General features: G+C 42.5%; 1 protein-coding gene across 1 annotated transcript; it reads left to right on the plus strand.

Moving 5' to 3' along the window:
- The first annotated feature begins 2284 nt into the window (after nucleotides 1-2284).
- On the plus strand, nucleotides 2285-9392 carry LOC135299626 (histone RNA hairpin-binding protein-like). Its single transcript, XM_064418933.1, has 8 exons — nucleotides 2285-2571; nucleotides 3063-3194; nucleotides 5383-5487; nucleotides 5967-6026; nucleotides 6276-6407; nucleotides 6977-7126; nucleotides 8283-8367; nucleotides 9060-9392. The coding sequence occupies exons 1-8, from the start codon at nucleotides 2528-2530 to the stop codon at nucleotides 9174-9176; spliced, it is 825 nt and encodes a 274-aa protein (XP_064275003.1). The 5' UTR covers nucleotides 2285-2527; the 3' UTR covers nucleotides 9177-9392.
- Nucleotides 9393-10633: the final 1241 nt, after the last annotated feature.

The raw sequence follows: 10633 nt of genomic DNA on the forward strand, positions 1-10633 counted from the left end.
AGTGGGAGGGAGCAGCTGAATCCCAGCCCCCATTCTGCCATGGAAAGGGGTCCTGCTGGAGAAGAAGGAACTGCTAGGTGAGAGTAATGGGCTGCTGAGAAATACTTAAACTCATCTGAAGTATTTTATGAGTATTAAGTGCCCTTAAGCTTTTGCCTGTGATGAACAGGGCCTGCAGTGGATCTAAGGGCACATCTATAGGATTTTACAATTCAGCAGTCCTTAAAAGGTCTTTGTGTTTCTTGGTTGAGGGTATTAGACTAGACATAGCATAACCAGTCTGCCTGTGGCAGTTAAATTTTGGGCAGATTGATTCCCTAATCCAGATTCTGTGTGCTTGAACAAGCTGTGGTAGCACCAGGGAAGGAGTGAAACAGCAGATGAAGTTTGAGGTCTGCTAAAGTCATTTCATGCAGTGCTGCCAGTGGATGTAGAATCATCCTGTGTTCTAATTAGTACCCTCATTAGTCTAAATAGAGCAGTCAAAACTGGAATGCAGCCTCCATGCACTTGTTTACCTACCCAAGGCTGTCTGACACAGAGCTTGCAAGTGAGGTAAGTGAAGCAGAAGTCTGGCACTCCACCCCCAGTTTTTCCTTTAATTTTACCCAACTTAATTAAATCTCCTCTGCATAAATCTGTGCTCAGTTTATAATTAAACCAAAATATACCCTGAACTTCAGCAGACAAGTTTCAATTTCTCCCTAGAAGTGACAAGTATCTTCTCTTGGCATGCTTCCACTGGGAGAATCTCCTTATAGATGATACATTATCTGTGTTTGTGGAAACCATCCTTCACAGCCAGTTCTGAAATGCCAGGGCTTGTGTGTACTTTATTTTGTTTCTAAAACTCCTTTGAGGTCACAGCTGAAGATATCTCCTCCCCTTAAATTCCCACCGTGGTGTGAATCTGCTTTTCTGAAGGATTTTTGTTGCTGACAAGGACAGAAAGATGCAGTGCAGCTGAAATCCCTGAGCTGTGTCCCAGCAGATAGTTCTGCTGGATAAACTGAATTTGATTTTTAGATAGTGCTGTGCTCAAAGTGCAGTGTGGCTTCCAGGCTGCAGCTGTCCTCTGTGTGCCTTGCCTGGGTGTGTTCAGGTGAACATGCTGGTCTAGCTTTTGTCAGAGCCAGGCTGAAGGGAGGGGAGTTTGTTTGTGAGTGTTCTGAACCTCTGCTGTACTTCAAGCATGACCTTGGTTCAAGAACACAGTTCTGTTTTCCATAGCAGTGTGTGGGAAAGGAGGGGTGCCAGCAGAGCAGACTTTTCTGCAGGAATGTGGATGTTCAGGCAGATGCTACACAGATGTGTGTTTGTACAAAATTTACTGTAGCAAGGCCAAGCAACAGGAATGGAATTTTCAAAGTAAATCCCCTCATGCATAGCAAGGCTGAAGTGTATCTTTATTTAAAAAAAAAAAATCAAAACCAAATACCACCTGTTATTGTGTGCTCAGAAAGTTTCTCCAAAACTATTGCTGCACTTCGATAGTTGCTTTAGTGTTTTTAGCTGGTTAGAAGAACCCACCAAACAATTTTTTTTTGCTACTTCTCCCATGTGTTTTACCAGATGTGGTACTTGGGGACATGGTTTAGTAATGGACTTAGCAGTGCCTCGTTAGCAATGGTTGTACTTGATGATCTTAGAGGGCTCTTCCAACCTTTATGAGCCTGATTTTGTAAGCTTTTTCAACCTTAGTAATCCATTGTAAGGCCAGAAGAAAACCATGTCTCTGAAGTGTCCCACCAGTTTTCAGGCTGCAAATGTATTACTGCTTAAAGCTGTTTGTGTTCTGCTGGAGCTCTTCAGGTTGTTTCTAAATTACTGTTCTAAAATGAGTGTATGCCCAACATCAGGACCAACAGGATCTCTGTGCATGTGTAAGTAAAAACCCCAGAAAGGTCCACGGACCAAGGCGTAACCACCTCGTGTCGTTACCCAACCTTCCTCACTACTGATAGGGAATTTAAAGCCGCGTAATTGTGAAATTTATGTAGTGACTGTCTGGAGCGGGGTTTGAACTGCCACTTCAATTACCCTGTGCGCTTCATCGACTGTACAGCCTTGCCGGGCACCGCCATCCTTCACATTTAAATAGCGGCAATTCGTATTTTTCTTTTTGTTTGGGCTGGATTTTTCCCTGTTGTTCCCCTGTTGAGTCCCGCCAAAACCGCGCGCCGCCGCGCTCGATTCTCCCGCCAACACGCCCCGGGGGCGGGGCCGGCGGAGCGGGCCGAGCCATTACCCTGCCGAGGGGGTGGGGGATGTGTGTCAGCGTCTGAGGGCGCGGGGCGCCGCAGCGCTTTGCCTCTCGCCCCCCCCGCTCCGCACCTGTCCCGTGGAGGCGCCCCGCGGGGAGGCGGGGCGGGCGCGTCGCTCAGCGCCGGCGGGAGATGCGAAGGGGCTGAGCGGGAAGGCGGCGGCGCTCCCTCGGCTCTGCCTCGCCTGCCAGTCCCTCAGCGCCCGGCTCTCCTTCAGCGGCCTCCTCAGCCTCCAGGCCTCCCTCCCGACGATACCCCGCGCCATGTCCTTCCGCCAGAGGAGCCCGCACGGCAGCGCGAAGAGCAGGTAGGGCTGCCGGGCTGAGGCGGGGGTGGCGGCGCCGGGCCTCGGTCGGTCCCCGCGTGATCCCTGGCCCTCGCTCCTCGCCGTCCCGCGGCGGAGTCTCTGAGGGGGTGGGGGGGACACAGAACCCCCCGAGAGCGGGCCCGCAGAGCCCCTTCAGAGCCCCCTCAGAGGGCCCGCAGAACCCCTTCAGAGCCCCGCCGAGAGGGGGCCCGCAGAGCCCCTTCAAAGCCCCCTCAGAGTCCCCCTCAGAGGGCCCGCAGAGCCCCCTCAGAGCCCCGCCGAGAGGGGGCCCGCAGAGCCCCCTCAGAGCCCCCTCAGAGCGGCCGCAGAGCCCCCTCAAAGCCCCTTCAGAGCCCCCTCACAGGGCCCGCCTGGAGTGGCGTCGCCTCCCTGCCTTTGGCGGCAGTAAATGGTAAATAAGCGCGGTCTCCGAAGGAGGTTAAAGCCCTAAAGCCCACCGGGTGTCCGTGTGTCGCTGTGTTTGTCCCCAGCCCGCAGCACGCCCCGCGCTGGGCCCAGGCGCGGAAACGCGGCGCCGATGGGAAGCGGCGGAGGCAGAACGAGCCCGAATCCTCCGTGTTTGAGGAAAACAAGCCCAGGCCTGAGGACAGCCGGCTGGACAGGTGAGCGTGGTGACAATGGCAGCGACTTCCTGCTCTTTTGTTCGCCGGGAGCTGTTACATTGACCCTCCTGGCCCTGCCTGTTTATCAGTCGCCCATCAGCCACAAATAGCTGGTCTTAAGGAGGGAAAAGGATCGAGTGCCGTGCTTTTATCTTGGAGTCTGTTCTTAAGAGTCAGCATTTTTCATTCTTTCCTCTTGAAGTATGTCCTTGATAATTTGTGTCCTATTTCGTGCTGGTTTACTGCCGTTTTTCGAGGACTAATGTTGTACAGGCCCATTATGTTTGTACACAAGCTGTACAAACAATTGTTGTAAAATTGAAGTAAATGACAAAAAATCAGTTCTTAGAAATAATCTATTTTCTGTTTCTGAAGGGAGTACAGATATATTTTATTTATTATTTATTATTACAGATTTACATTTCAGCACATTTGTGTGGGGATCCAGTTTTGAGGTCACCCCACAATGCTGCCTTTTGTGTTTGCCAGCACAGCTAGACTTAAGTATCTTATTTTATATCACATTTTCAGTCTGAGCTATTCATGCCACGGCCTCTTTATCTTTAATCACTTTCATCTGTGGATGGGAGTTGTCCCCACAGCCCAGTTGATTGAATCAAGGTTTCTTGAAAATGGGGTAGGTTGTGCCCACCATTTTCCTTTGCTGAATAAGCAGGGAACACGTTGGTCAGTGGCACAAGTTACTCCATCCAGAGTAGCCTAAACTAATTCCAGGAAGCATGGTTGAACAGCAGTTACAAGGATGAAACAACAGATAGTTTCAGTGTAAATAAGTTAAATATTTTAACACTTCTGTGTGTCTCCCAGTATTGAATTGTGCAGTCATACTTCATGGTTTCAGTTTGGATTGAGCTCTGAAATTGTTCTCTTCCTCTGCCAAAACTACTTTTTGTTTATGCCAATCCAACTGTGTTGAATTAAAGTTCTCAAAAGTAAAGAGGATCAGGATGGGTCATCTTGATAATCTCAGCACAGGTACAGAATCAAACAAATATAAAAAGATATCACATCAGAGTGTTGAGGAAAAAACTCAGCAGTTGGGACCAGGGGGGATTCTGCTGTTTGTTCTCTACCACGGGAGAGCAATGACAGAATGTTATTGTGTTCTCTGCAAATCTAGAAATTGGTATAAGCAAAAGTTTAAAATCCTCAGAGCTTGAACAGGTCTTTGCAGAGGGATCTGTACTGTTTGCTATGGATTTTTAATTTTACCAAGTTGGTAAATGGGTTTCATCTAAAAATAACTTCTAGTTTAAATTTAACAAACCACTCAAAGTTGTGCAAACCAGTTTAGGAGCAGGGAGGGAGCTGGAATTGGTTTTAGTGCAGGTGGATCTAATTCCCTGACTCCAGGGCACACGTTTGCACAGAATCCTGGAAAGTCTCCAGAGCATTTCCAGATCTGCTGAAAAAGCTCTGCTCTGTAGGATACAGTTTTGAGTTTTACTCAGGGAAAATTGGTCATCAGGAAGACAGGAGAAACACTGAAAAATGTGAATGCAGGCAGCAGTAGATGGCTGGGAAGGGCATGGGCTTATTCCCCACAAGAGTCTGAAACTGCTGAGCCTGGGCTGCAGCAGAGTTGTTAAACCAGTTTGCAAAGTCAGAGCAAACCTCTCTTTCCCAGCTAAAATAGGACATTTTTGTGCCTTTGCCTTCTCTACTGGGCATATATTTACATGGAGCAACTCCTGGTGCTATCTTGTGATTTTAATTAATTAGCCTTGCACTTAATTCTGTGCTCCAGCTTTTATCTCTTATATAGCTAATGATTCTGCAGTCATCAAAGAATAAATCATTGCTAAGTCATTTAGTGAAAAGAAGTGAGTAAATGAATAAAGTTGGCATTTCATGTACCATTTTCTGAAGAACACGAGCTGGAAGTTACTGAAAACGTGGGCTGGGTTATCAAGCTACAGTGGTGTGGTTCTATAGATACCTGCATCAATTTTAAGAAAACCCAACACAAACCACACAACCTCAAGGTGGAAGTCACAACTGATGCTTAATTTTACAGTGCTAAAATTTTAATAAAACACAAGGTTTTCACAGCCATTTTGAGTATTGTAAATAATTATGTTTAAGGGATCAAGCTGTGAGTGGGGGACTTGAATACAATAACCCAAACTTTTAACACAGAGCCTTAATCTTTTTTTTTTCTTTCTAGTTTTACAACACCAGAAGGTCCTGGACCCCTTTCCAGGTGTTTAGACTGGGGAACTGCAGTGGAAGAAGATGAAATGAGGACCAATGTTCACAAAGAAATTGCAAGGTACCACTGAGTGTTTAACAGGAGGTTGTCTTGTAGAATCTGTTTCAACTTGTATTTTTAACTTCAGCATTGTAGTAAAATCAGGCCATCCTCTGCTGCTTTTAGATCAGCTTTGGGTTAAGTCCTGCAAGAATGCCATGGGATACTCTCTGGAGATTGGATGTGTATCCCTAAATATCTCCCTTTTGCAAGAAGCTTTTCCTGAATCTCTTAGATTAAAATACCCTCTCACTAATTACTGTTTTTTCATATAATTGCTCTAAGAAGTTGCTTTAGGAAAGAGAGTCAGGAAAAGAAAGTCCTTGTAGTTTTATTTTTTTTTAAGGGAAAACTGAAACATCCATTTCATAGCAAAAAGGTCTTTGTAATGTCTGGGGTGTTGCAGCTTTTCTGAAAAGTTAATTCAGCTGTGAGCTGTGACAGTGCAGGCTTCATTCTTTGTGTACATAATTTCTTAAAACTGATTTGAATTCTTACAGACACAGAAGAAAACTCCTGATAAATGAATTTTCAAGAGAAAGGAAGTCCTCCTCAGGAAGGTAGGTTAAATTTATAGCTTAGCTGAGGAAAATCTTGAAAATTGAATTTTCATTGTACAATGTTGTTTCTTAAAACACGCGGTTTAAAATAGTTCATCTCAAGTCTGTTCCAACACCATGGTTTAGTAACACCCCGAGCATTTGTTTGAAAAGTTTTAACATGTTCATTTATAGCCTTTTACAAGTGGGTTTATTTGAATGTCACTGGTTTTCTAGTAGTCCCAAACCTGCAATGTTTTTTTTTCTCAGTTCTGATTCAAAGGAGTCCACGGTGACAGTAGAACTGGAAACAGATGAGGTGGTTTTGATGAGAAGACAAAAACAGATAAACTATGGAAAAAACACAATTGCATATGATAGATACATTAAAGAAGTTCCTAGGTAAGCTGCTTGACTTTCTAAAAAACTAAATATCCACCTGCAAGTCATACCTGTTCTTTATAAGCACATTAATGTACTAAACTTGGTATCCAATACACATTCTAATAGCAGGTATTACAAATTAAACTTTTAAGACATTTTTGAACTGTTAGATCACACTAACAATCAACTGAGGTGTGGTTTAAGGTTTTATTTTAATGAAATACCTCATACTCCTGAAATGGAAATGAAAGTTCTTTGGATGTGCTTGTCAGTGAGAGGAAATGAAACTGCTTTTTGCAGTCAGTTTCCTCATGAATTAACTACAAGACAAAATGGGCTACAGCTGCTGTTGAGTTTGGAATTCAGTTTTCAGACCTAGGAATGCCAATTCTGTATTATTATTATTATTTCATTTGACTTAAAGTCAGAAAAACTAAGAAGTTCACATGGAGCTGGCAAACCTTTGCCTGAGTGCTGGAATTGCACGTTGGTCTTTCCTCATAAATAATACAATCAGTTAACATTTAAAGCTATGTTATGTATGTGAATAAAGCACTGATAATTGTTCATGTCTAATATCTGAATAGATGCCATCGTATACCAGGAGTTCATCCCAGAACTCCAAACAAATTCAAGAAGTACAGCCGTAGGTCATGGGACCAGCAGATCAAACTGTGGAAAGTGGCACTGCATTCCTGGGATCCTCCAACTGAAGGAGGATGTGATCTGCAGGAAATGTATGTACAGAGTATTCAAAATGCTGTTATAGAAATTATGATGTGAAGTCTCATGTTTAGGAAATAAATACCACCCCCAGCATAGTTCTTTTTGAGACAAGTCAGTGAGTGCTGAATGTTTTTCCTAATTATTTATCCACACTTAGTGCTGTTCAGTTCCTCCTCAATGAAAATATCCAGTAGCTTCCTGGTCCTTTCCCAGTATCCTTGGAAGGGCATACACACATATCCCTCACTTTTTTAATGGTGAAAGCAGAGCCAGTTCTTTCAGAGCTGCCTTCAAATTATCTGGTAGGAGCAGTGCTGCAGAGTTCTCACTAATGGCAGGACTGAATATTAAGCTGGGACCAATCCAGTGTACAGGAACCTGCCTCACTCTTCTCACTTGCTAGGTCAAGAACAGAGGTACAAAATGTTTCTTGTCCAGAGAAGGAGAATTGTGAACTCATCCCAAGCTCAAAGCATGGCCACAAGTGTTCACAGCCCAAGCTCCAGAAGATGTAGAGTGATGCCCTGGTTATTTTCTTCTGTATTAAGCAATACAGCTGATCAGCAAAATGTGACATAAAACTGGCAGTAGAGAATGAAGGGGACAAAGATGGAACTTAATTCCTCAGCAGGCAGTTTTGTGTTGATAAAACACAAAACTTGTAGTGTTTTTCCTTAATGGAATGCTGATTTTAAAACTACTGCAGAGCAATAGGATCTAAAAGAAAAGCTTCCTTTTAGCTTCCCTTTACTTGCTGTCAGTGTGAGGGGAGTTAGGACTTCAGCCAGATCCCTGCTGTGTGCATTGGTGTTGAAATACTACCCTCAGATGCTGTGTATAATGGATATTAAATCTTTGCAAAACATAAAAATTTCATTCCTTTCCTGCAGCACCTGCTTTGAGCATTGCTTGAGCACTGGGTTTGTCTTTGACAAGTTGCAGTATTCAGTCTCAAGTCTTAATTCAGTCCTTGGCCATTTTGGGAGTACTGAGCTGTCCTGCAGTTCTGTTTGCTCTCCCCAGTTTGCCACCACTGTCCCTGTGATCTCTGTAGGTCTCTTTGCTCTCCTCTGGTCATTTTTTTTTTTTCAGAACGGCACAAAAAAATGCATCTTAACACTAAAAATCAATTTATTTTATGCTATATTCTTCTAAATTATTTTATAGTTGTCCTGTTGACCTTGGTGAGATGGAGACAGAATCTGTTGGAAGCAATTCTACTGAATCTCAAACGAGCTGTCAAGAAAATGATGTAAGCATATCTGTTACTTGCATAACTATTTGCTGATAATTGGCTCATTGCTTAGAAATATATCCAGAGCAGCCTGAATACCTCACAGATACCATCATCTGCTTTGTTTAGGGACTGTTTGTAAAGCTGAGCAATTTTGAAACTCAGGTATTTTCCAGCTATAGTAGTCTTGGGTTTAGAGAATTGGAACTTAAATTATCATCTCAAATTAAAAACATCCCATTTTTCATAGCCTACAAAAGAAAATTTATTTGTTGAACGCAAATCAGTTATGAACTGTAATGTACAGTTAAAATACTACTTTAGATTGCAATATCTAATACTAAGATAGGGTGGAATTTCCTTGTCACAGAAAATGAAATTTTTGTCCAGAAAGCACTTTGTACAGCTGAGCAGTAAAGATCTAAGATTGCTTTTCTTACTGGATTTATTTTTCTAATATTAAATCTGTTTAATGTTTAAATGTTTGCATATATAGGTCCTTGGAACACTTGCAATGTATCTTCAATTCTGGTTGGATGGGCAGAAGCATACATCTCTTAATATTAAGACTAGTATTGAGTTTTTGTGGCTTTAAGGCATTTGGAAGCCTTTGTTATAGGGTGGTCTAAATGAATTACAGAAGTTAATTGAATTACCTGTACTAATAACCTCTACTTAACTAGTAATTATTAATTGCCTTTTCCTTCCAGGATACCTGTTCTGGCACTCCCACCAAAGTTAGACATGTTGACTATCAAGCAGAAGGAGAATTTGACTTGGAAGTGTGTTTGAGTGAGCCACTGAAAGAATTTGATACTGTGAGTTAAATAGTCTTGTGCAACCTGTTTTAGAGAACATTTATTTTAAGCTTGAGAGGTTAGCTTGGTCCATAACCTTTTAATAGTAAGAAACCTGCAGCAAAGTTGAAGACTGTTCTCAAAGCTGTGATTGGTCTAGGTATTCTCCAGGCCAAACTTACATGAAATTGCAATTAAGTTGTATGACTTCTTGTTAACTTTTAATTTATGTATATCAGATTTTTTTATAAAACTTTTCAATAGTAAAACTAGCCAATGGCAGTGCTATCCTCTAGTAATTAAAACCAGCAAGATCTTACCAATTTCCCCCACTGTGAACATGATTTCAGTTGTCCACCTGCAGATCAAGAGCCAAGTTGAGGGATTTTTCTTTTATGTTTCCTTGCTTTTACATATGGCTCTTGTAACCTGAGGAAATGCACGTGGTACTGTGCATGTGGCTGATTAGTACTAGTAAAGCCCATCTACTGCAGTTACTGTAAGTTTAACTACCTTACCTTAAAAAAAACCCACTTTTTTTTTGCAAAAATATTTCAGAAACAATTGGAAGTTTAATACCCTCCAGAAATTGGAGGTCAACATGGTAAAGTCTATGCAATAATGTTGGCTTTTTTTTAGAAGTAGTAGCTTTAACTTGAAATTTGTAAATAGTCATCAGTCATTTATTAATGCAGTCAAGAAAACAATGTCTAGGGAAAGTGCTTGATTCTTTCAGTTTTCTGGTTTTAAATGTAAAACTGTTGTAAATGTTACCAACTGTACAGATTTTTTGCTGAGAGCAGTTTGTGGTTCTATTGCTTGTGCGTGGGAAGTTGCTGGAAAATAAACAGAACTGCATTTACTTTTACATCTGACTCTTCATTTCCTGCTAGCAGTGCTCTGTGCATAATGAAACGCAGGGAAATGCTGAAAGCCAAGCGTCTGATATTGGTACTAAGCCAGGATAAATCTGTGTTAGCACCATCCTCTGACTTTGAGGAGACCTTAAAATCTATTTACATCACCATCAGAGTGAGTTTGAGACAATTTTGTTGAGTAGATGTCCATCAGCTGGTTGCCAAGTTCTGTTCTCTAGGAGAAACTGCTAGAAGAGCTGGGTGAACAACTCTTCACTTACAGGACATCTTTTACAGTCACCTCACCTGGTTTTAGCTCTTAAAATGGAATTCCTGGCTGGTGATGTTACACCCCTTAAACTCATCAACTCAGGGGAGTATCTTAACTGGTAATATTGGTTACAGCTGTCTGATTTGTTAGGCATTTTTGAAATCAGGTAACTTGATCTGATGGGAAAACTTCCAAGGGGAAGCAGTGGCATTGGGATAAGGCTGGTGCTAAGCTCTAATGTAAAGGAGACAGCCTTCCTAACATGTATTTTTTCCAGAAAAGGCAACAAAATGGTAGTTGCTTTCTGCCTGGACTGAGCACCCTCTGTAATTCCCAGACTGCTTTTCTCATGTCACATT

This window comes from Passer domesticus, chromosome 4 (genome assembly GCF_036417665.1).
Source record: "Passer domesticus isolate bPasDom1 chromosome 4, bPasDom1.hap1, whole genome shotgun sequence".
Lineage (NCBI taxonomy): Eukaryota > Metazoa > Chordata > Aves > Passeriformes > Passeridae > Passer > Passer domesticus.

Coding starts and splice junctions, on each gene's coding strand:
- LOC135299626 (XM_064418933.1), top strand. CDS start 2,528: ATGTCCTTCCGCCAGAGGAGCCCGCACGGCAGCGCGAAGAGCAG. Junction 3,195..5,382: donor GAGGACAGCCGGCTGGACAG/GTGAGCGTGGTG, acceptor TTTTCTTTCTAG/TTTTACAACACCAGAAGGTC. Junction 7,127..8,282: donor GGATGTGATCTGCAGGAAAT/GTATGTACAGAG, acceptor ATTATTTTATAG/TTGTCCTGTTGACCTTGGTG.